The sequence below is a fragment of the Haliaeetus albicilla genome, chromosome 2 (assembly GCF_947461875.1).
Source record: "Haliaeetus albicilla chromosome 2, bHalAlb1.1, whole genome shotgun sequence".
Classification (NCBI taxonomy): Eukaryota; Metazoa; Chordata; class Aves; order Accipitriformes; family Accipitridae; genus Haliaeetus; species Haliaeetus albicilla.
The window spans coordinates 33261661-33287730 of NC_091484.1; the positions used below are offsets into that span (position 1 = coordinate 33261661).

The window sequence follows — 26070 nt, forward strand, 5'->3', positions numbered from 1 at the left end:
ATTCATCATAATGAGTATCAATAAACAACAGGAATAAGCAAGAGTTTTGAATACAACATCAATGAATTTAAGTTTAATGCAAGTAAAGTGCCTTATAGTAAGTCTGGATTGATAAAGATGTTGAGAAGAGTGGTTTTCAGAGAGACTACTTACATTTTAATGTTTAGTGAGACCTGAATCTGCAGTAGATGGGTATAAAAACCAATGAGAAAGTGTCTTTTTTTTTTTTTAAGATAAGTTAGGGCAAGTGAGATTCATCTTTTTTAAAAAAACAAGAAGAAAATCCAAATAAAAAAGGCAATAAACAAATACTGAGACCCAGAAGGAAAGGGGGGCTTTATTCTACTCCACAACTAGCCCTCAACTCCTGTTCTTCTGCGGTCATGGTCACAGCTCTCTCGCACCTCCCTCTCTCATTTTCAGACCTCACATACTAGCTTAGGTAGCTACAGCCAAGCTTTCTTGCTGCCCAGAGTGTCAAAACGTGAGAGGTGGTAAAGGAGTCCTGCAGGTCCCTCTTCACCATGTAACCGGAGATGGGCTCTTGCTATGACTCAGGCAAGGCAGGGGGAAGGCTGGCTTATACCCCTTATTCCCATTGATGCCACCTTGACCCACACAATTGAGGCTCATGGGCTGACTCCCAGCACATGGTGCTGTGACTGAAGTTTTCACATTTGGAGCAATGCAGTATCACCTCCATCGTGTAGATCAAATGGCCAGTAGCTGGCATGACCAAGAGTTTGCATCACTCACAACCAAACCAGAAATACAAGAAGATTAGCTGTCAGTGTGATTTAAGACTTCCAAAGCAGAACAGAAGCAGACAAGGAAAGGAAAGCAAAGCAAACCGTCCTTGGAAAGATAAAGAAACTTTGCAGCTGACATAGGAAAAGCAGCTATTAAGGTAAGCAGGGATGTTACCAGTCTCAAGCTAAAAGCTGCAAGTATTTTGAAAGGTGATGGCAATTAAGAACCCATGCAAGTCTTGAGCTTAAAAACTGTCTGACCTTGAAGGAACTGAATCTGCCTTTCTGGTTGCCAGGACATAGAGCCTTGGTAACAGATAATAGATATCACTTCCTAGTTCAAGTATAGCTACATAGGCATTCAGTAAGGCTTGTCTGGTACAGGACAGAGGGTCTTTGCCACATCTGCTGACTGTTCAGCTGCCTACTACCCTGATTGATCACTTTGGAAACACTCCTGCCCCAAGCCCCCACGTGCTAGATAGAGCCAGTCGGACCACTCCATGATTCCAGACCAACTTTAACTGTCACAACAGGCCCTGGACCAGGATGGGAGGCTGCAGTGAGCATTCTGTCTCAGATGAGCATCTCCACTCTTCCCTAGATGTCTCAGTCACCTTGTACCATAGGATCTCTCCTGCCACAAGATCCAGCACAGCCATTACATCCCATAAGCACCGCCACAGTCATATACCCCAATGCAGTGCCCCAGGTCTCCGGACTCAAAGTTACAGTCCATCTCTCCCGTACATCAAAACCAAACAAGTCTAGGAGAAATGATGACATTTGGACACATCAAATTTTCAGCTGGAGCAGTGCCACCCTGGTGACTTGATTCACTCCAGGCAGCAGTCTGGGGACAAATGCAGCAGTTTCTCTCATATCCTCCAACATAAAGCACTTCCACAAGCTTGTCTCTTGTTTCTCTGCTGCCCCTGGTGGGTGCCAGCCCAGCATTATCAAAATGCCTGCTTGGGTAGCACTGCCAGGGAGCAGCACACAGAAGCTAAAGCAGGCTGTAAAGTATTACACAATCTCCTTAATTACCACTGTTAATTCTTACCAATACCAATAGCACCACTGCTCATTACAGGGACCAAGCAGATCAAAAAGCAGATCTAGGAAGAGAGTTTCTGAATTAGAGACTTCAGTGTCAGCAACCACTGACATCTCCAGCCAATAGCCAGATCATGCAGCCCTGACAAGGCCATACGCCCACCACCTAATATTCCTGGGCATCAATCCCCAGCCACTGCCAGCAACTGTACATACATGGATGCTGATCCATGCACAGCTATTCAAAAAGAAAGTGATCACAGCTCCTGTAATTGTGAACTTGCATATTTATGCAAAGAAAGATAGTGGATATATCAGATTTGTTGCATAAATTGTGGGCCAAGAAGCTAATGACTTCAGTGTGTCTGATTATATTTTTTCCCTTGTCAAAAGGGGATAATCCACCATACTCCATATTCCACTGTATTTTCAAATGTAATTCAAACTGGGGCCTCCCCTGCCTTTACTAGACAAATAGACTAAATGCCAGTAAGAATGGATTTTAAATCTATATTTTAAGCACTGGAGTAGTATAACTAGTCAAGACACAAAATTACTTATAACTGCTTGCTCAGTACAATACTGCAAACAAGATGATACTACAAACATGTTCAATTCTCTCTTTAAAAAGGTATTCAGCCTTGTTTAGACCAATCTTGTGCTTGTTCTTGGTCTCTTCAGAAAAGAGATAGTAAAATAATTGTATAAGAAAATCAAGACCCATCAGAACACCTTTTAATTAGGGAGAGATCACGCACTATACTTATTCGGGGTGTAGAGAAGGGGTTGGTTTCATTTGGTTTTTGCTTTACATCTTAAAGATGGATTATTACTGCAGGAAAAGTACAACTGAAATGACTGAAATAATCACATTCCCCCTTTTATGTTTAAATGCATTTCAAGCTCACATCTAGAAGTTGAACAAAACCAAATATAGATCTCCTCCTAATTTTCCAAGCTACAGAACAATAAGTACTGCACAGTAGAAAACAAGATCTAATACAAGAGGTGGCAACTGGGATTTCATGCTGCTTATATGTATTCACATAAAAAGATATGAAATCACAAGCAAGTGTGACTCATTTGACACTGGAGAGACATTTTCTTTTTAACTATGCATGAAAGGGATAGTTTTGCCATACACTGCTCTAACAGCAGTGAATCAGAACTAGTAAAGGAGTCGCTGCATTTTACAGTTTGTAGCAGTCACATTCGAAAACAAGGCCTGTTTTTTCTCTCTAAAATCAGATCATACAAGCCCAACATCGACACACACACCCCCTGAGATTTAGCCACCAGATTCCCAATTAAGACATGCTGGACTGGACAACTTGTAAAGCACATTTCATTCCCCAAAAGGCAACAGGGTAGCAAGATCTTCCACTAGTGTCTAATAAACAAGAAACAAGGAAAGCCCATGCTTACCAGGCAATCACACGCACTCAGACACACCAGTCAAACCCTGTCACGGAAGCACTTGAAGATCACAACCCACAGAAGACCTTGATGAATCAAACATGCAACCCATCATACAAAAGATGCTACTGCCCTCCTGAGCCCTAGTTTGCACCATAATATCAACAAGATCCCAAACTGAATAAAAACACCACAGTGTTTTTATTTTCTCATGTCTTTAGACAGTAATTGCAATGTACCCTCTTATCTTCCACTCCCCTGCATAGCTCAAGCACACAGGGGGCTTCCTTTCTTTATGAAACTAGACAATTAAAATTTACTTTGTAACAATAATTTGTTTGGATTTCCATCTATAAAAACCTCCAAAAACGCCACATCGTACAGTAATTTCTATACTGGTGAAAAACAAAGGTTCTGTAATGTTTATAAAGCCATTTAAACTGCATTAGCAAAACTATTTTGCTAAATTACATTTTCCAACTCATCAGTCCTTATTATGCTATATACAAGCTCACTTCTTCAAAGAGTTACCCCTACTCACATAACCAAATCATGCCATTTGAAATGCTGTGACATTATTTTGTCATATAAAATGGTTGAAATTATCTTGACGATGGCAATGTAAGGATTGCAGCTACCCAGAATTTGTTATGAGAAGTGAAAGCTGAAAAAGAGTTCAATCTCTTGAAATTATACATTTTAAATATCACAAACACAAAGACACAAAGTGTTTAAAAGCCATTAAATATTACGGGTCATCATAAAAGGAGGATCCAGGTTCTGAAACACTTGTCCTGAATAATTTCAATGGAAATACTAAAGAATGAAAATGCGCTATGGAATTACAGGATTTATTTATATAGACTGACAAACTCACTTTATGGTAGTATGTTTTTAAATGTCAAGCAGTATAAACAAGACATCTGAAATTACCACCTAATATAATGACTTAAATAAGTGCCTTCAAAATAATGATTATATGAAGACTGAAATAAGTTTGACAGACTGAGGTATAATAAAAAATCACTGTAGTCAAGAGAAATTTATCCAAAGCAAAAACCATTTTAGGTTTGCACACATGTATGTTTACTATAAAAGAAAAGTGGAGCATAGTTTTTCAACAAAAACAAAAAAAATGCTCGAAAAACACTTGGAAAAATCCATTCTGCCACTCACTTCACTTTTGCTGGGCATGCCAATTTTCACATTTTGGTCAAAGATCACACGGCTTACCTCGCTTTGAGAAAATTATTTTCAGAAAACATGCCTCCAAGAATCATCTGACCACTGTATGTCCACGTGATTAAATAAGAGAGAGGAAAACCCAGTAATAGATATATCACACACTTTACAACAGCAGCAATTGCTTGCTTGCAAGCCCCTGGCCAGAATCCTTGTCCTTGATAAAATAAATTGATGCTAGACAGTTCTCAAGATATCACATCAACAGAAAAAGGTTTAGCTCTCTTTTGCATCAACAAAGCACATCATCTGACCTAAAGTGCAAGTCTTCATCACTAAACCACTTTCAAATGAAACAGTACCAACCTTCAAAGACATCTTCATATAATGAGCTGTCTTTGCTGACTGCTTTGACTAGATACAGACTTTATATCTGTCTAGTTCATAATATTTTAGGAAGGCTAATGAGGTCTGAGAAGTAAAAGACAAGTCCAGTCAGTATTATTTATGGACCTCTTTTTTCACTGTTATTCAGTACAGATACGCAGCATTGCGGAATCCTTCAGTATTGATTTCTCCCACCAAACCCACACTGCAGACTTAATCTTAAAAAGATATCCTCTCAAGGATAAACAAAGTAAACTCATATCCGTCAGACCTGAAAGATGTTTTCACCAATGCCTCAGGACTGTCCACCGGTGGTAGTTCATCTGCTAAGATTTCTTCAGGGGGTCTAGGGTCACCAATGATGGTCGGCTTTGGCCTTTCCTTGAGGTTGCCGGTCAGACCACCGATAATGGTGTTCCACAAGCAGTTTTGTGATTTAGACCCTGCAAAACCAGAGAATAAGGAAAATAAATTCATGGGCCTATTGTTGCCTCTCAGCAGTCTGGAAAACAAAGATAGTCTGTTATCTTTTTACCTCTGCATCACCACCAGTTTGGGATTAAGCCTGAAAACCTGAAATAAAGCTCAAAGTGGAAATAAGCACTAACTTTCAGGTCATTCCAAATCCAAGACCATAATGCTTCCCATAAAAAGACTTGATTACAGAACAGGGAACTTTCACATCTCAATAAAAACCATCCTCTCCACATTATACTTAATTTATAGGTTAGCATGTATTGATGTGACTGTATTTTAAGCCAAAGAACTAACCAAAAAACAAAGTACCAAATCAATACAATATCAATCATTGAGTTTCTTAAACTAAAGTTAATAGTGCTTAAATTACAGATTTAAGATATCACTGAAGGACTAGTATCAGGAAACATATTTTTCTGTTGAAATTTCAACTTTTCTCAGTAGACATTCAAATGCCAAAATATTTCTATGGATGATCTTTTTACATTTATTTAGAAGTGTCACCAGGTGCCTCTTGCAGGTCATTCAGAGAACCCATCCTCATCTGTAAATCTAGTTCCACTGACAAAGTACAATTAGTGCCCTTCAATCAGATCTCCTCCCCACCTTTGAAGAAGAGAATATGTGACTTACAGTTCATAAAATTTAACTATCTGTTTCATATTTTCAAAAATTTCCAAATGGCTTCTGAATAAATTAGGCAATTCTGAAAATCCCAGTGATACTACCATACTGAACACCTGCGTCACATTCTAACTTCAAGTATTACAGAATATACATGGGTGAGTTAGCAGATCCCAAGAAGAGCAGCTAAGTACTGACATACTCATTATTTCAGTTAAGAGACTTCTCACAACAGAGGTGCAGCAAACATTAATCTTACTGGATTCCAAAGTAATAAGACGTACCAACTCTGCTAGTAGCCATTCTCCATGGGCTTTTTATCAATATGCAAAATGAAAAAAAAAATTCTGATAAATGGGTATTTCTGAAGTCAGCAACTGATTTTATGATAGACTGTACAGGTAAGATTTTCAAATATTTTCCCAGCATTTAGACTTAATTATCCAGTAGAGACCATTAAGAAGCAAATAGCAGACCTAACACATGGATTAAGATTGACTTTTTGTTGCAGTACACAGTAAGTACATAACAGGAAATCAAATAGAAGAGTTGTTATCCCATGTCTCCTGAGAATATATCATGAGAAACTACCCTGTTAGAAGCAGCAATATCTGCTGCTACGGACAGGTGATGGCAGCCTTATTTTGCTGGTTGTCTTAAATGCCTTGTTTTCACACAGCCTAAATGGTGCAAAGACAGAAGATCAGCAAGAATCTTCATCTACCTTCTCCAGTACAAAATAATTTTCAGACTATTTCCCAGCTAATCAGGAAAGCTTCATACTCATAGGCTTCTCTGCTTTTAATTGTCAGCAGCTATTTAACGTACAAGAACTGTATTTACCCAGATGTACAGGTAGCCTTGACATCCTATGCTGAGTTCTGTGCTACAACAGTTAGAAAAATTATTTCTCACACCAGGTAGTCCAAAGCCAAGTAATGTCTACACAATGGCTGCAGAAATAAATGCAACATCAATACATCTTTATAATTCAAGGACTTGCAATGTTATGGCAATACCACTGTTTCTGTTCTTTAGACCACCACCCAGATTTCCCCAAATCTCTTCATTTTACTTGAAAAGGTAAGCATTTGTTTTCCCATTCTGTAAGGGGAAATATAAAGAATGTAAGAGCTTTAAATTATCTGACCATACAAGCCACCTGTGATAGAGCCAAAAATACTATGATTACCTATTGTCTGTTGAGGACCATTTCTTTTGCAAAAGTATGGCATACTCACCACAGTTGGAACCAGAAGTTTACTCATCAACAAAGAAAAATAAGTTGCCATCCAGCCATACATGCTGCACACTAAGACAGGAGAGCATGACACCAACACTTGTAGAAAAAAGTTGCTGTGCGCTATTAAAATTATATTTTGTGGAAGAGAGCGTCTCTGAAGCCACTTTTGTAATTTTGAGGTTTTCCCCTGGAATTACTCCAAGGAATCTGCTGAGCTTCCCAAACCACCACCTTCTCCCTATTTCCTCAGCTCTGGTCTTTCTTTTATTCCACAAGCCCCCCAGCTTGTCAGGCACAGGACAACTCCATGGTCCAGGAAAGAGACATATTAGCCTTTTTCTGCACTTAATAGATACAACTAAGTAGCTCACTGTTTGCACTAGCACTGAAAACCAACAGTGACAGGTTAACTAGTTGCCACTGAAAACCACATAATCACTCAAATCAAACCTTTTTTTTTCTTTCTTTTTTTTTCTTTAAACAAAAACAGTGCAAGAAAAACAAGCACTTATTTCAGCGTATACAGTTTTTCTCCCTATGTTCTCTGCACATACATCTATACCTTTTCCTCCAGCATGGATATCCATCCCATGCAGCTTTCCTCTGTGATTAGATCTAGGCTATAGACCCAGATCTACCTGGCTCTTCTGAAGATCAACAGCAGCAAATCAGCCAACTAACATGAATTAACCAACTTCACTAGAGCAATGAAATGCCATGCCCACCTGTCCTAATCAGTGTTCAGCCCGCCCACAGCTATGCTCTGGTCAAGGGCATTCAGCAAATGATTGTTTTACTTAACAGGCCTACCTGAGCAAACACCAGCCAGGAGCTTCCAGCTGCCTGAAATGCTGAAAGCTTGATGAAATTAAATCCCCACAAAGACTGATGGTACAGTGGTACTTGTAGCAAGATGACTTAGTGAGATACCAGGCACGTTAATGGCTGCTAAAGGCAGGAGTAACCTCTTAAATTCAAAGTCTCCTAAATGGACTGAAATTTGACATTTAAGAGTATGGGAGATCAGGTAGCCCTAGCATTGGAATGAATAACACTTAACTCAATTTTAATTTCAAATCTTTGTGAATAAATGTAAACATTTGCAAAAATGCTTCTCCCTCATTTTATTGTACCCTGTCAAAGATGATTATAGCTGAGCTAGAAGCAAAAGTAAAATAGGCTTAGGTGTTATAATTTAAAAAGCAGAACTCCGCTTAAAGAATCTGTGGGTAGGTGTTCAAATACTTTCATATAGCCTGAAAATATTGTTACACTGAAAGTCTAGCTACCCGGAGCGCCAATAACCACACAACTAACATTCCCATTGCCTCACTTAACAACACCAGCAGCCTTTCCCTCTTTGTTCCTGAACTAAAGGGGAAACAGCTACATGCTCCAGAGAGCTGTGGACAACAATCAGGATGGACAAGGCTCATCTGGGTTTCGGTAGGTTATCTTGTGTTTGGCTGCACACACAGAAAGTTAGATCAGGTAGATAAGGTCAGCCAAAATGGGTACGTTTGTTAAGTGTTCAATGACAGACCAACTGTGGTCCCAGTGAAATGTTTGAAGGTTTTACTGTTAACCTCAAATGGGCAGCTGTTAGGGAGCAATGGAAATCATGTTCTCTGTTGTGAAGATGAAGTTAATAACTGCCTTTGAATTAATCATTTGAGTGAATGTGAAAGGCACGATCCAGGAAGATACCCAGTCTCTGGTTTGTGACTTACACAAGAGTAATGACAATAATCCTCTATGACTTCAGTTATCGCTTGAATCATTGTCCCCAAATGCTGCATTTTTTTCTGCCATTCAGTCAGGATGTTTTTGAATGCTTGATCTGCACTCCACTGTTTGTTCAATGAAACATGGTATGGTAGAGTAGGTTATAATAGTCTCAGCATAAATTTGGACATCATCCATTTAACTCACGTTAGCACAGCACATGCCTCAGACATCTCCCTCTTTTCCATAACACAGTTCCCATTCTAATCTTCTTTCCCATTCTCACAGAGTTGTCACCTTATACTGCTCATGACCACACAGTCATCATTAATGATACCCTATGAGAAGCTAGCTGGATCATTAAATCCTCCACCTGACTTCCAGATCACTAAATTTAACTCCTGAAGTTAAGGTCTGGTTTACACTTTGAATTATCTCCCTTTGTCTCTATATTATGCCTCTGTGACTACTTCCCAACCAGGCTTATCTATGTGTTCCTCTCTGCATTGCATTTCTCTTACTGTCAAGTAGCCTGCAGCCTTGATCTCACCTCCACACTTAATCCCATGCAGCACTGGGTCATACAATGAGGCCTTATAAGGGGGTATCCATTCAGCTGATAGCCATCCAACGGTCTGTTCTCCTCCATGTAATGCCAGTCACCCCTACTTCCGCAGATAAGGCTTGTCTGCCTGGCTGAGAACCAAGATTAAAGCAGGAACAGAACGTGGTTGTTCCTGGGTCTCAGACCTGCACCCTATACACGTTCACCAAAAATCAAGTCCTTATGAATGTCAGAATCAGAACTGAAATGCTAGCTCAGTTCCAAATATCATGACATTATGCTTGACCTATTTGTCAGGCAATATTGCAGCATGAAGTCCTTGTAACCCAAATATCCAGGAATAAACAGTACTTGGGCTGAATATTCCAACACCGTACCTAGTATTCAGGAACGCTAATGGACAAAAAGCAGAGTGATAAAGGACTTGAAAATGTTTGCATTTACATTTTCCTTCTCTGTGATTTTCTTTTCCATAAGCATTTTCAGGGTTGAACTAGCCAGGACTGATGAACAGAGGCCCTTCTTAAGCTTTTTTGTCTACAGCATGAGGAAAATAAACCCTAAATCAGGAATAAGGAATGCCAGTACAACTCACTCTCAATCCTGTTCAATTTCCTCCATCACCTTGCATGTAAGTCACTACATGCAACAGGTTTCATAGCCACAGACGTTCCTTCTACATTAGGTACCTTAGCTACCTATGTGACGTATGGCATGCTCAGAGTGCCATCCTGTGACTGTGTGAAATACTGCACCACAGATGTAAATTATTTTGATGGTTTGATCTGCACCACCCATGACGATGGCAAATGCCCCCTTTCAACAATGAGAAGGGGATTTTTTCCCTGCAAAGTGATCACAAATCAACATGAAACTGCATGCATTATGAACAGGATTTCCTATCCTCCTCCCCATTCCTACATATTTTGTCATGTGTGTTTTTAACAATTCATGTGGTCAAAGTCATGGTCAGTTGGTGCTACGTTACCAGATGCATCCCTTTGCTTTCTTCAAAGTTGGGTCACTTATTTCAAATCCCAAGCCATACCTTTCATTCCTAACCTCGCTGTGTGAAGCAAAACGTGATGGAGGAGTTATCAGTACGGTTTAATTACATTTTTTTGTACACTAAGGCTTGACCCAAATCTCTTTGTAGCCACTGTAGTCAACTTCAGCTGGCTTTGTGACACTTATATTGTTATAAACTTTTATGCTTGAAACAACAGTAAGGCCACAAAGCCTTCCATTCTTTTAAATTTGCATCAACTCTGTTCAATAAGACTGAATTTCTGTAAGTGACTTTTCCAACTACGTACTATGCTTCCTCAGTTTAGTACTGTAAATGAACTGTAATAACAGGGTGGACATAATACGAGATTAAAAGACTTATTTCTACAGTCAATATAGAAGTCAACCAGTTAAAATAAAAAAGCCTACTTACGGGCAAATCGTGAAAGTGGTCGTGCATTTTTGTCACCTGCCTCATTTGCAACTGAAAGGAGAAAATAGAGAGAAATGAAAAGCATTCAAATTTAAATGTTACATTAAGATTAACGATAATAGCAATTCTCATGCATATAAGGGAGAGAAGACTGTTCACAGTAACAGCAGTTGGATATATACACATAGATATATAATACTTTTTTTAATACCATCAAATATATTACTTTGCATGTTTTTCTGTCTGTCTGGTTCAGTTTGACTTTCAGAGTCAGGAGGGCACACCACAGGCACCTGCAAACATTGTATTGTCTCACATAATAAATGAATCGTATAATTGCCCAACATTCAACCACTAGCCGTTAACAGTACATAGAAATATATGATCACAGCCATCCTTACAAATTCTATTTTCTATTGGAATTTTTTCCAGGTCCTAAATTCAACATCATTTTCCCCATTTGCATTAATGTGTACGGGAAGAAAAAAGTAAGATTATTCCACTTGTATAAAGAAATGCACTAGCAACTTTGGAAGCCCAGAGCAAATTTAATAGCAAATTAAATTAAATTTAACAATCTGTGCAAAGGAATCTTCTGACATTTGGAACTGCATATAGATATCACCTAGAATAAAAACAACCCCATACAAATCCTTCTTTTTTCTGCCTCAGATTCACACTGGCATAGCTCTCGACATTTCTGTGACCCAGCCGGTATGCAGTTAGTCAAGAGCATAAACAACTCTTTGGGGTTCTCACAATATTAAACTACAGCTGATAAAAGAGAAGAGTTATCAAGGAGAGGAATTACCACCCATGACTTTTTTTTTTTTGCAGCTAGAATAATTATGAGGAACAGCACTGATAGGCACATAGGGAGGAGAACGTATTGTAAGTGCACACAGAAACCTTGCCAATTCTTTGCTTTCTTTAAAAATGCTGTTTTCTAGAGACAAGACCAATCCAGCTAAGAAATCCCACAAAAGGATGCAAAACATGACCAGAACTGAGACTCACAGCTTCCTAGCAAGATAATGTCAACTAACTATAATGGACTTTTTGAAGACAGAAAAGACTTTTGATGAAATTTAATTCTTCTGACAAGTCTTAAGGTTGTCAGTTTAAGTTTGGCTTTACTTAAGACCCATACCCAGTGTCACTCCAGTTTTCCCTACTTGCTCTCCAATCTTCACCTGTTGATTAAGGTGGCTCCAAGCACTCGTAGTGAACAGAGGGACTCTTAACGAATCACTGCCTCATTTTGCTCCTATTAGCCAGTAGATGGTGCTCTTAAAACACTGGTGCCTCTCCATCAGCCTGGGGAACTCGCCGGGCTAGCCGGAGCGGGGACCCTGAGGTCTCCCTGCTCCCACAAGACACCTTTCCTTGGCTTGAGTCCATCACAGGTACCTGCAGCACAAACCCCATCCAAATAAGCCCTCCCGGGACACTGAGTGCAGAGACACCGGAGTGACTACAGAGTTAGGCAGGTCTAGAGCAGTTCATCGTTTCAGAGTCAAATCTGGCTCTGCTTGAGGGGATGGCGTGCTGAAGGAGAGGCAGCAGCATCCTCCATGGGACCGGGATTAAGAGTTGGACCCAGTGAGATCAAAAACCATGCCAGAAAACACTGCTATAGCCAATATGTAAAGGTCAAGCGGCCAGGTTTTGTCTTTAACTCGGTGATGACGGTTTGCACGGCGGGTAGGCTGAGAGATAGCCTGCTGGACCGGTCCCTTCTGGGGTCCTAGGTATCTCTCCGTATTGCAGCAGAGCTCGGGCAAATTCATAATATGCACTGATGTCTAAGTTGGAACATCAAGCGGACTATTAGGTCAATGAGGAAAGAGCCTGCTGAGGGCCTTTTAACTGCATTATTATCCACTTTAGATACAATTTCCCCTACTCTGGTGGCAGATGGCACTCCCTGGTCACCAGGGGCTTCAGGTACACGCAAGGTCTCACCTTTGTGCCACCCTCCAGCTGGATGCTGCAACAACAGTTTTGGAGCACTCCACCCACCATCTGTGTTTGGGCAGCTCAGCTCCCAGGCTCACAGCATCCAACACAACAGGTGTTGTTAACCCCCTCAAAAATAAGCATTTTCCAATTCCAGGCTGCTTAGGTTTGTTTTCAGTTGTCAGTGCTTTCCAAACATCAGATGGTGTCATATACTGAGTAATGGCCTTCCATCTGGCATACAGCCATGTGGAGCAAAGGTGAAGATAGAACAGCAAAGCAATGAGCAAGACAGAAAGCACTGTGGATGCTGAACCTGCATTACTAGCAAGATTCCTGGTACCAGTGAGCTAACTGCTGCCTGGGAATTGTCTGGGACCAATGAGGTATGTGCATAGGTGAGATCTCAGGTTTGTTTATCCCTGCAATCAAAGGGGAAGGATTCAGAGGCAAAGAGCATTTCTGCATTTGCTCTGTGTGAAAATCTTAGATTTTACTTGATGCAGTTTTTACTGTGGAAATTCTGCATATATATCCTACAGTTGTCTTACAGGAGTCTTTGGAGACACAAAGAACTAACAGACCTACGTATGTGATACATGTAAAGGAGAAAAGACTTTTTCTCCAGATGGCCTGAAATCTTCTGCACCCTTTGTTTATTCAAGTTTATTAATAGTAATAAGCTTTTGGGAGAAAGCAGGTATGAATTAATGAAGCTGGAGAAAGAAGCTGAATCTTTGAGAGAGCAAGTCACAACCCACACCGAAGACGATTTCTGGTATTTCCAAAGATTTCCTGTCTCTTCAGATATGCTTATTCTCCTGCCACACTCTATCCTGTACACTGAAGTCTAGGCTGATTTTCATCTCTGATTAGATGAGACTATCAGCATGAAAACTGCAGATATTTACTTCTTTTTCCTAAGTGAGTCGGACCTTCTTCAGTTTCCATCCCCCCCTTTTTTTTTTTTTCATACTAAACCATGCACATTTGAAGTTATTTTCCGTTCTACCCTGGAAGCAAATAAATCTTGGTGAAGGGTATACCAACATGCAGGTAGCTTGTAAGTAACTTCTGTTCCTTTCAGAAAGGCAGCCATGACAGGTACGAGATGTCATCCTGTAATCACCCCATTAGAGCAAAACATTCACATACTGTCTGTGCTCTCTTGTCCAAGTAGACAACAAAATACCAAGCCTAGCCAAATTCCTTCTGTTTCAAAAGTATTATGTTGTATCATAACTGCCTGGAAATCTCAAGAGCCTCTCACTGCAATTATAAAAATATCTTCATAGGCATGATCTGTTCTTTGATTAACATGGATCACTCATGTGTGAGTTCACTGCATGCCCACTTCATGGGCAGGCTCCATTTTTTAATGTCTGTCCTGTTAAACTATTTCCTACAGCTTGCCACCTTTTTCTACTGGAGGCATCAATTTCACCAGTACACCCCCTCAGCCAATTTAGCTTTCAAAGATCCTTTGTCAAATTTCTAGTACAATGCAAAGAAAAACATACCACTTCATAGTATTGACTTACCAAGACTGACAGAAAATAGCACATCATCTATATTTTGCCATTAAGCAGCTGAGAGGCTGAAAAAAGAAAGTCAGGTATTTTTTACCCACCAGTAAACACATTCTTTCAAGGAGACTTCTTTTTTTTTCATCAGCCAAAGGGCAGATCAGCCTAACTGTTTATTTCACACTGCTAGTAAACTTGTCAGTGTTAGGAAAAGTACATTAGATAAGGTGAGAACACAGATATGTAGATAAATTTACATTGAACATACAACCTGAATAAACTCTTCTCTAGGATTTTTCTTTTTCTTTTCTTTCTTTTCCCCTTCAATGCCACTATTGTGAACAGCATTCCTGTGAAAAAAATCTTTGGATTGCCCTAACATATCATCTCCTGGTAATCTTTTCCTTTAAGCTCAGGAGAATAAAAGATAGTACTGTGACTGTTAAGACAACTGTGCCCATCTACTTTTTACAGGCAAATCAAAGTAAGATCATCTCTGGAAACTCCAGTGGGTTTTGCTCTCAAAGACTACAATGCCATTAGATGTTTTATAAATTTAACAAGCTCGATCTTAAGAGTAGCTTGTTTTTTACGCTTACCCATCTTATGAGACTTTGCCAGAACCTGACTGCAGTGCCTGTTATGTCCTATCATTTAATCTGTGTCAATTTGTATCAATTTGTTCTTGCACCAGCAATCTCTTTAAGCTGAAGTATTTCATTTTTTCTGGTGCTTAATCCTCCTCTGACTTGGGCACAGAAAAAATCAATGTCCCTCTTCTACCATCATTTTGTGGACTAAACACACCATGATCATCTAGTTTTGCCTTACAGAATAGGTATCTTCATATCCTCTCCCCATCTTTATTGAACCTCTTCAATGTCAATTCACTTCCTCACAGGTACCATATGCAAACATTAAGAGGGCTTATTCTTGCCTGGTCACACATTAGTTGTATGCTGTGACAGCCCCCTCATACAATTAACAGATTCTCAGATCACAGCAGAAGTTTTTGTTATTAAGTCCCCACCTGCATGATCTTTCACTCCGTACTACTTAATTTCAGCCCTTGTTGTTAGCCCCATCCTCCGGGTCACATGGATCTCACTGCGAGATATTCAGCTCCTCCCCTGTACTGGCAACGCTTTGTGTCGTCAGGAGCAATTATCAGCACTTTCCTTTTTTCTGTGTCACAGTCATTAACAAAATGCCTACACAAGATCAATCCCACACAGGGATGTGAAGCACAAAAGTACCATCCTGGTGGCTGACCCATTTAGAAGGTTCCTCATAAGAAAACCTGTTCTTGGGGATTTTGAGTCCAATAAGGGCATCAGAAGAGTCTCAGACCAAATGAATAATGCATCATAAAGAGGTAAATTCTGCTTCTGAGAGTTTTTATCCAGCACTACATAAACTGCAAGCACAGGAACCGCGCAGCCAGTGTGCACATTATTAAGCCAGAGATTATTCAGGCCCCTCCAGAGTCAGTCACCCGAAGAGTTTTCCAGAGTGTTGAATCCCAGTACCACACAGGAAACGCCAGCAACTTAATATGATTTGAAATGCTTGTGCTGTAAACATCAACAGTACAGGCGGTATAAATACACCCTGTAAAACAAATTGGTAGGGTCACAAAGTTACAAGAATATGCAGCAACTTCTTCCTGATAAAAAATACTGGATGACTTGACTGTCTCTCTGGACTTAAGATTCTAATTAGTTACTACAATTAAATAATAAATCTATTACACAGATGGAAAAGGCACAATATGTGTCTCTCAGATATACCCTGAAGATCACAAAACACATTCAAAACAAGAGCTATGTTTCAAAATACTTCTGGAAGGCAGGAAACTACAATCTTCACTTACAAGTAATAACCAAGAGGCATATGCCACCCAGCATTTCCTGAAATAACTCCTAATGGCTTTTTGTTGCTGCTCTTTGCCTGGCAACAACACTGTACACCAAACATTGTCCTTCTTCATTAACTGGGAGAGGAACACCATACACAACTGACAATTCCTTTTCCTTATGAAGGGATCCTTACACTGTAGGTTATTTGCATCTCTGATGGGAAAGTTGCTTCTGCAGTGGAAAAGAAAACACTTCGTTCCCTCAGACAACTGAAGATAGTTGCTGCCTCACTCTGAAGGGACTCCAGTTCCATGCACAGATTTCAGAGCTTCTGCGTCTCATCGACAGCCACAGAAATGCTTTCAGCAGGGCAAGGCAGACCCAGGGTAATTGTAACAGAGAAACAGGTGCAAAATATCTGTGTGAAAAGAAGCAGAACTATTCAATATCCTACTGAGCATCAGCCAAATTTTATTTAGAGGCAGAGATACAAACACTGAACTTGCAAACTCTGGCCCTATTGGCACCTAAAGACTGGAGGGGCCCTCATGTTGGGTTCTGGAGATGAAGGAAAATAGGAGCAAACACCAGCAACTGCCTGGGCCAAAACTACCTTCCTTGCACCAAGACCCATGTTAAACATATTCCTAACCTCAAAACCGAGATGCAATCTTGTGTGATCTGTTCAAACTACCAACTTAAGTTCTGTAGACTGAATATCCTCCAGCTCTTCCAGTTCACAGAACAAACGGCTCTGGTCACACAAGCTCCAGGCTGCTCTCATTCCCAACTTCTGCCATGCCAGTCTTCAAAGTACATAGAGCACAGCCCCTTTGCCTCCCTGGCCGTACACACATACACACGTCTCTGGCATACCCAGTCACCAACAGTGTGTGATAGACCCATAGTTGCCTGCTAACAGCCTGAAAATGGCTATCAGAAAAGTTGTGAATCAGGAGATGATGGAAGAGGAACTGTATAGCTATATAAAACTTCTCCACTGCAAGATGATGAAGCTACCTTAACTTCCGGCTTCTGGAATATGATATTTTTTTTTTAACCTGGAAATGTCTGGGCTGATTTTCTACATTTAGCTGAGATTTCTTACTTCTGGTAGCTCTAATAGATTGCCCATTATAGCAAACCCACTCGCATCTTTCTCCTGAGGGAAACTATACATCTGGAGAGCTTGGTCCAGGTTGTATATTTCTGTGCAGTGAATCTAAGACAGATGGATGGAAATAATAAACCATGGGATTTTTAGAACAGGATTCTGCCCATGTGGGCTACCATGACTTCCAGCTCACTTCCATTAGTAAATATATCATATAAACAACACCATAGTGACCAGACACATGAAAGTGGTACCAGATGTGGTAGCAAGGTATTCTCCTGACTGGCATACCCTTGCCCACCAGCAATCCTCTGTCTTTGAGCTTCTTCACCCACTCCTCCACCGCTCATCGTGCTCCCCTGAACTTGAGTGGAAGTACAGCCATCACTGGATGAGCCCAAGCACATTTGTCTCTCTCTCACACTGCATCCCTTACTTACCCTTTTTTAGTTACACTTCCCTTGTACAAAGACCCAGGTACATTCCTGCATAGCTGAGAGGCCATGCTCCCCAATCTAGAAGCAGGGATGCAGAACAAAAATCAATCATTTGTGCCATTTCCTATATTACACCATAAGCAATTGCTGTCATAGGATGCCCAGATACCCCAGTCTCACTAGGGCAGACTGGAATATGAAGGAAATTTGAGTGAAAATCTGCAGAAGCTTCTTACTTCAGTACTTTCCCTGAGACACCGGTTTTCTTTTCTCTCCACTCTCTACTCTTTCTGAGCCTGGAAAAGTGATCTCTTCCCAGCAGAAGAATGGGACACATCTGGCCCTGGCCTTGATCATCTAATCCAAGAGGCATGTCCCCCATCACAGGGCTCTAAAAAATAAGCTGATCACCCTGCACTTCTGGCCACCATCTGAGACAGACCACTGCACTGCACATGCTTTAGTCTGGCTCAGTTCAGCAGCTCTTGTGTTTTTTAAATACTGGCTTAAATACTCACTCGGATATAGTCCTTATATATAGTCACCAATTACGATGTGGTTATACATCAAGTCGTATCACTCTGAAACTAGCTCCCTTGTGCAGGTGGACACTAAAAGTGTAACAGCACTGACTTCAAGTCCGTTGCGAGTCAGCAGAAACAATCTGTTTTCCTCAGGGACACCAGGTCAAGTCCTGAGGAAGAAGCATACACTTTACTGAACCAAGTTCACAACTTCATGCCTTGACTTCAAACACTGAACATCAAGTAACAGAATACAGACAGCTGCCTGTACGCCCCTGTGACACCGCCAAGTCACTATGTATTTCATAGCTCTAGATAATAGGATGATGTCTAAATGAAAGGACAAATTTCAAGTGACTCACAGTAGAGGTATTTAATTAATGGTTTAAACCTGCATCAGGGGAGGTTCAGACTTGACATGAGGAAACATTTCTTTACCAAGAGGGTGGTCACACCCTGAAACAGGCTTCCTGGAGAGGCAGTCAATGCCCCATGCCTGTCAGTGTTTAAGGGGCATTTGGACAATGCCCTTAATACCATGCTTGAACTTTTGGTCAGCCCTGAAGTGGTCGGGTAGCTGGACTAGATGATCATTGTAGGTTCCTTCCAGCTATTCTATTCTATTCTATTCCCTGTGCTCACCATGAGTCAAATACTGATGAGACTGTTATTTGCCTGAAATGCCAGGGGGTTGTCAGCTCCAGAAACACATTGAAGGACACATAACACAAAAGTTACAAGTAGAAACAGGATATTATTTTTATTTTTCTGAGTCTGTTTCAGAGCTGATGCTCACAAGCATTAACACAATGTGCCTGTGTAGCCAGGAGCAGGCTGATGCATTCTTCAGCTGAGCTTGAAAAAACATCCTTTGCAGCCTGGCAAAGGCAAGTCACAGAGCTACAGAAAGTAGCAGCAGGAATACAGGCTAAGCAGTCCCTGTTTCCTGAAGAGTGAGAATGTGAAGAATGAGGACCAGGACCGACTACACACAAAAGAAAGAAAGAAGAAGAAAGAGGAAAGAGGAAAGAGGAAAGAGGAAAGAGGAAAGAGGAAAGAGGAAAGAGGAAAGAGGAAAGAGGAAAGAGGAAAGAGGAAAGAGGAAAGAGGAAAGAGGAAAGAGGAAAGAGGAAAGAGGACGATGACGGTTAAGAAGAGGTGTGTGGTACTGTGGGGTATTTTCCAAAGTATGACAGGTAGAGGTGAAAAGTGTATTTTTGCCTTCCAAAACTTGCTCCGCCGCTGTGCTTCTTGGCCAATGATGTATGAAATGCGCTCTTGTGCCAGCCCCGCGCTTGATTTGCATGCAAGGAGAGCTGGAAAGTGGCAGCTCCTGATGGGGCAGCAAGCCTGGAGCCCTTCCAAGCACAGGCTGTTTTGCAGAAGCAAGAACCCCTGGGGAAATGGAGCCAAGGGAAGAGCACAGCTCTCTCCCACTACAGACTGGCACTGGACAAGAGAGCCCAAGAGAGGCAGGGCACGAGCAGTGCCTTGGAGGTGCAAGAGCAGCAGGCAAGGACCTACCGAAAGGGCCCAGAGGAGCCTGGACAAGGGGCTGTGCTCAGTGCTACAGAGGACAAGAAGCAACCCCCGGGAGCATCCCTTGGAGCCTGCCCGGGGAGTCAGAAAGCTTCCTCCCCCCGGATGCGGGGCACGAGGGCCACCTTCGTGGAGCATGAGCAGCGGGCACCTAGCCACAATGGCCCAAAGCAGCCCTGGCAAGGGGCCATGCTCAGTGCTGCAAAGAAAGGCAAAACCCCCCCAGGGACACTTGCTAGCCCACCGTGGGGGAAAAAAAGCCTTCCTCCCCCCAGCTGCAGGGCACGAGAGGCCATCTTCGTGGTGCACGAGCAGCAGGCAGTAACCTAGCCAAAATGGACTGGAGGACCCCTGACAAGTGGTCATGCTCAGTGCTGCAGAGGAAGGCAAAAAACCCCTGGGGACCAGTGCCAATCTGTCCCGGGGGAAAATTCCTTCCTGACCCCAGAGCTGGCGATCGGCTATTCCCTGAGCATGTGAGCAAGACCTGCCTCCTTGTCCCACAGGCTGGTCACGCCTCCCAGGAGATGCCCAAGCCTATTCTCCCTCAACCTGGAGCCACCTCAGGGGCATCTGAGAGTGGCCAAATGCCCCCGGCCTGATCGACCTTGGGGGCAAGAATACTTCCCGCAACTGGCAGGACACCAGCGAGTGCTCCAAAGCACTCAGACCCCTGGCAACATCTCTGCATGCCACTTCTTACAGCTGCTGCCCCTTGCTCTGCAGGGGAAGAGGACGGCGAGCTCTGCAGTGCTCCTCAAGAAGGCATTCCCTTGGTCTGGCCACTGCTATCCAGCTGAAAAGGCCCGACAGCCTCGGGCACCTCCAGGGCTTGGTGGTTCTTCTCATCTCCTGAGGGGCTTGCGTCTGTTCCCCGAAGGTTGAAGCAGGATTTCCATCCATCAGATGGGCTTTGAACGTGGCCCTGCTGAGAAATGGTGTTGCAGTAGAGAACCTCCAGCAGCCTGTTCCAGTCTCCGGTCTTCCTCCCTCAACCTCCGCCAAGTAATTCCACCGGCTCCTCAAGCACTTCCTCTCGGATGTCTTCAGGCTGTCCCCGGGCCATCTCTGGCAGCGGGGCACGGGAGGCTGCCCCTTTTATACTGCCCCGGGGCATTGTGACTGCTGCACTGCCGGGTGGTGGCACTGTGACACCGGGGTGACGGGGCCCCGCCTGCTGCCCCTCCACCCAGCATCCTTCGGAGGAAGGCCTTTGGGGTGCTCCCTGTGACTAGGAGACACTCCCTGCCCTTGGTGGCCATGCACAGGAGGACCAGGGACACACACTCTTTTCCAGGGGGATAACAGGGGATGGTTTCAGCAGCTTCAGCCTGGAGAAAAGCCCAAGTGTAATCAGAGCCATAGGCTGGGATGGACGGTGCCAAAAAACCGCCATAGAAATAACACAGGCTTTTAAAAAAAAGTGAGTGGAGGTGACACTGGTGTGGTGGAAGGAAAGGTTGGTCGTAGTCAGACCTAGAACATTTGGATCTGTGACCAAAGCACAGCCAGGCAAACGACAGCTCTTCCAAACTGTAAAAATAACCCATTGCTGCTATTGCCATCACATCCCCTTCTCCCACTGAAAGCAAGCTGCACAGCTCCTCTGTTAAACACACCAATTGGTCCTGTTTATATAGGATACAAAACGCGCTTCAGCCACAGGGTAAAACTTTCAGAGCTCATTTGTGACTTTAACCTTTCTGAGAGTTATTTGCCTACCTCAGTTTGTGGCAAGATGTTCAGATCTTGTCTAAAACCCTGGCAAGTCTCCTTTTCCTTTAGGATTTAGTATTTTGAGTACTGAAAGATTAAGAGAGGTACTCTTCTTGTCATTTTGTACATCGGTGCCAAAATTGATGTATACCTTCAGACTGTGTAAATAAGGGCATTTATACCATAGACATTGATTTGGTTGTGGTGATGCCAGAGGTGAAAGACAAGGGTTTCGTTCCCTCTGCAGGAACTCTGCAGAGATGTAGAGAGCATGCATGGTTTCCTCACCATTCCTTACCAGTGCACCAAGGGACATTTGCTACTACACTGTCAGGAGAGGTTTGGACTTGACATAAGGAAACATTTCTTTACCGAGAGGGTGGTCACACCCTGAAACAGGCTTCCTGGAGAGGTGGTTGATGCCCCATGCCTGTCAGTGTTTAAGGGGCATTTGGACAATGCCCTTAATACCATACTTGAACTTTGGTCAGCCCTGAAGCTGTTGGGTAGGTGGACTAGCAGGGACTTGTACGTTCCTTCCAGCTGAACTATGCTATTCTCATTAAGAACGTGAAAAGAGAAAAATAAATAGTTTTTCCCACTTTATTGGAATTTGACATAAAGTAAATTAAAGATGCCTTCTCCAAAGCTGCACAGCAGTTTAGCAACTGGATTTCAAAACAGTATTTTGCCAGTCGAAGAAATTACACTGCCAATAGAGCCGTTTAGAAAAAAAGAGTGGTTTTGAGGAGGATGTGTGAAGGGCTCTACAAAAACATTTTTAAAGAGTCTATGAACATTTCCCATGGAAAGCACTGATTTTGTTTGAAAGCTAAGGCTATTTCAGTTTGGGGATCTTTTAGTTTTACAACGAAAACTTAGTATTTCTCAAAGGAAACAGCAACTTGTACAAATTCAGTTGAAACCTCAGCTTCCTATTTAAAAAATGCCGTTAAGAAAAATGTACAATCAGGCCACAACTGTGCAATGGCATTAGTCCCTAAATTTATCCCAGATGCATACCAGTTCACAAGGAAGCCATCTACTTGGTTGTCTGATTTATGAACTCTCACCTGGCATGTAAGGCTCGGATTAAATCCCATCCTACCATCACCTTTATGACACTTGTTTTATCCATGCATTTATGCTTCATAAAATGAGCTTGCACAAGTGTTAGCAACTCCAAGTCAGCACCAATTCTTTTGATAAAAATAACCTGCTATGATGTCTGAGCAATCATAGTTAAATTATACCACCACTTACATACAGTTCTGTAACAATATTCGACTAATGGTTCTGATACAATAGAGCTTCTTTATGTAATAGTTAATGTAACACACTTCAATAATAATAAGAAACACATAGATTGATATACTTTTCCAGGGGAAAATATTTTAAAGACTCTATATTAGTATAAATAAAAAGGCAAAAACCCTCAGTCTGGAGGAAGATGCAAAAGTGCTTCTTTACAAGAGGGTTTTCATCCATTCTTACTTAAGTCAACTGAAGGGAAGATCTGAATAAAGCCATAGTTCCTTCTCCCACCCTACTCTGACCATTCACCAAGATCCAGTGCTTAGCACTGTTCCCAAACAGTTTCCACTGAGACTGGATGAACTTACAGATGCTACCATCATTTATAAACTTAAGCTCCCAGTCTGTCCTGTCATTTCCACATCCACTTTTTCCCTTTCTGATAATGCATGAATCATAATCAGAAATCACTCTCTAGTCCATTAACAAACTAAACATTGCACAGACTCATAGAAGTACACAGATGACTATTATTACATCTGCCTCGATATTAGAGGGATCAGCACTGTTAAAATACCTGCATTAGCAAATATGCATGTTGCATTTATTAGCATTTTCATTCCAATACACACATTATGAAGCAATGTTATTGCGGTAGGAAGGCTAGGTAGGTATTCCAGCAAGGAGGACTGCTTTGCCGCTATATTAATAGCTTATATTATAGTGCAATAATCCTGTGCTCTACAGTCTCAGACTGATTCATTGGAAAGAAAAAGAAAAAAAAGTATATGGCTTTAAAAGGGTTGCAGTATTGCATCAAAAAAGCCACAGACATTGTAGCAAATCCTTAAAATAACATAAATTCACCATGCTGGTCTGAGGATACCCAAAAAAGTATTCACCATGCCCAGACCAAGTGTTCTGTGCTGTGCCTGTCTAATTAAACAGCAGGGCACCCTCCTTGGGAGAACCACTAATCCTCAAACGTAGCATTAAAGAAGATGAGACCAAGGCTACAGAGACTTTTGTTAAACTGAGCATAAGAAAAGAATTGTACTTTTCTGAGCCTCAGAAGAATTTCTACAAAATCTTAGATATTTCTGCGATGACTTCAGGAGATAATTTTACAGCAAGCGACTCCTAACAGAATTTTCAGATGCCTTTAGGAATAAGAAAGGACTCTAGTAATCTCTCACCCTTATAATGCAGTCTCTAGAAAGCATGCCTGAGAAACAGAGAAAAACCAGAGTGGGGAGATGGGGAAGTTGATAACGTTATTCATGGTAGCTGCTCTGATTCGACCAGATCAAGACCGGCACAGTGTTAGCAGAGGTATGGAATAGATGTGAAAGCCTCAGACATTTCTGACCAGCAGGTAACACTGTGGGATGTAAATGGTAAGACTGTGTTCATTTTTTTTCACAACACAATCAAAAGTGAAGTTAAAAATATCAAATCCACCAGACCAAAAAGATTTCCATCCTACTCAAATTATGAGAGGAAAAAATCCTCTTAGGAGATAGAAAGAGATGTACTCTATAAACACACACATCTATTGTTCCCAAGCCCATCGTTCAAAACTTGTCATCAGTTTATTTTCTCCCATGCGCCTTCTCCAATTCCGTAGATGTCACTTCAGTGAAAACCACAACACAAAGCTGACATTTATTGAAGACGGGCAGGGCTGCATGAACTCTACCATGGCACTGCAGACAAATCTAAACATCATCCTTACTCACGAATTTCCATTCAGTTCAGTGAAAGCAGAAGTGCCTCTGAGGTGTGGGAATAATAAAGAGAAAATTCTGCTTTTGGTTGCACCTAAGAACAGGCTTGCAGAGGCGCTGGTGGGAAGCCTGCTGAAAACAAAGGGGCCGTGTGGGAGTCAGGGAAAGCAGAATATGCCTTCCATCACCTAGAAAAGGAGCATCTTTTCTACCACACAAGTCACACCCACCTTTAGCACTGCTGCTTCTTAATTGCAGTCCCACTAATTTGCAATTTTCTGCACATCAATGAGCCAGTTCTATTCAGAGGGAAGACTGGTATCACTGCTGAGTGCTCAGGTCAGGGCTTGAGCCCATTTTTCTGCATTCCATCATATGGAGTGAAAAAAAACAACAAAAAACCAACCCTCAACAAGAAGAGAGAGAACCTGTTCGGTTTCATCGCTCCACTGCCACCCCATGAGGTTTTGTTTGCTTGTTTGAGCATACAATCAGATGTATCCACATTCAAAAGTACCTCCTGCAATACCACAAATTCATAACGATGCCCCGCTGAAACGTACAGCCACAGCTCGACAGGCACCAGGGGTGTTCCCATCCGGGTTGTCAGCTTATCAAGGAAAGGGATGGCATCACACAGTGGGCATCCAGACCTTAACTCCTCTAAAGTTCAAGAACAGTCACATGTGGGCATTTCATGCCCTGACTCCTACATTCCCAAGACAGATTTCAAAATGTGGATTTCCTGGAGTTCGTGGTTGGTAACAGCATAGTAGATGCCAGGAAAGGCCACCAGAGACATCGCAGAAACATGCGCAAGTCCTGCGTGAAATAATTTGTTTAGCCCTTTGAATACTGTTTCATAACGCCCCTTCTCCAAATCAAAGGGGGTTTTCACGTTGTCTGTCATGGCATATGTCTCCACCAAGAACTAAAGACAAACAATGTGGTTTTTTGCATTCTGGGACATAGTTTTTAAAATGCAGTTCCTGGATTTTGTTACACTCACGCATCTGGCCAGCCCCTGTGCTAATTAGGAAAGAAATCACTGCTTTTTGTACTGTGAGACAACACTTAGCACTCTCACAACAATTCACGGGGCTTTTGTACCAGAAGGAAATGAAAAGGACATGAGTCAACTGGCAAAACCCCACACTTCCTCGCTTGGTGAAACCTCCCCAGCAGCAACCTGTTGCTCTCTGACCAACAGCTGCTGCCGCACAGGGCTCAGCCCCCTCCCTCCGTGGCTTCTGGGATGCCTTTTACCCCTCTTCTTCACCCCTGCTGTGGCCTAGCAATCGGTGAAGCAATCCAAAATGCTGCACTTACAACAGAGGAAAAACAAGCGAAGGAGAACAACAACAACAAAACAAAGAAAACAACAACAACAACAACAACAAAAACCCAGGGGAAATAAATGTTGTCACTGACCAGAGAAGCAGACGGAGGAAACTGCGTTCCTTCTGGAAAAAAGCCTGAAGACAACTACCCTACTCTCCCCAATTTTCAGGCACCTTGCCCTGGCACTCCGGTACCAGGTGCCCCCAGAA

General features: G+C 42.1%; 1 protein-coding gene across 2 annotated transcripts in view; it reads right to left on the bottom strand.

The window, feature by feature from the left end:
* Positions 1-26070, bottom strand: part of PDE1C (phosphodiesterase 1C) — a 326062-nt gene that overhangs the window by 273721 nt on the left and 26271 nt on the right. For both annotated transcript variants that reach the window (XM_069770055.1, XM_069770090.1), the window contains exons 2-3: positions 10866-10916; positions 5062-5233 (exon numbers count right to left, since the gene is read on the bottom strand). In XM_069770055.1, the coding sequence (XP_069626156.1) occupies positions 5062-5233; positions 10866-10916 (223 nt within the window). The remainder of the gene's footprint in view (positions 1-5061; positions 5234-10865; positions 10917-26070) is intronic.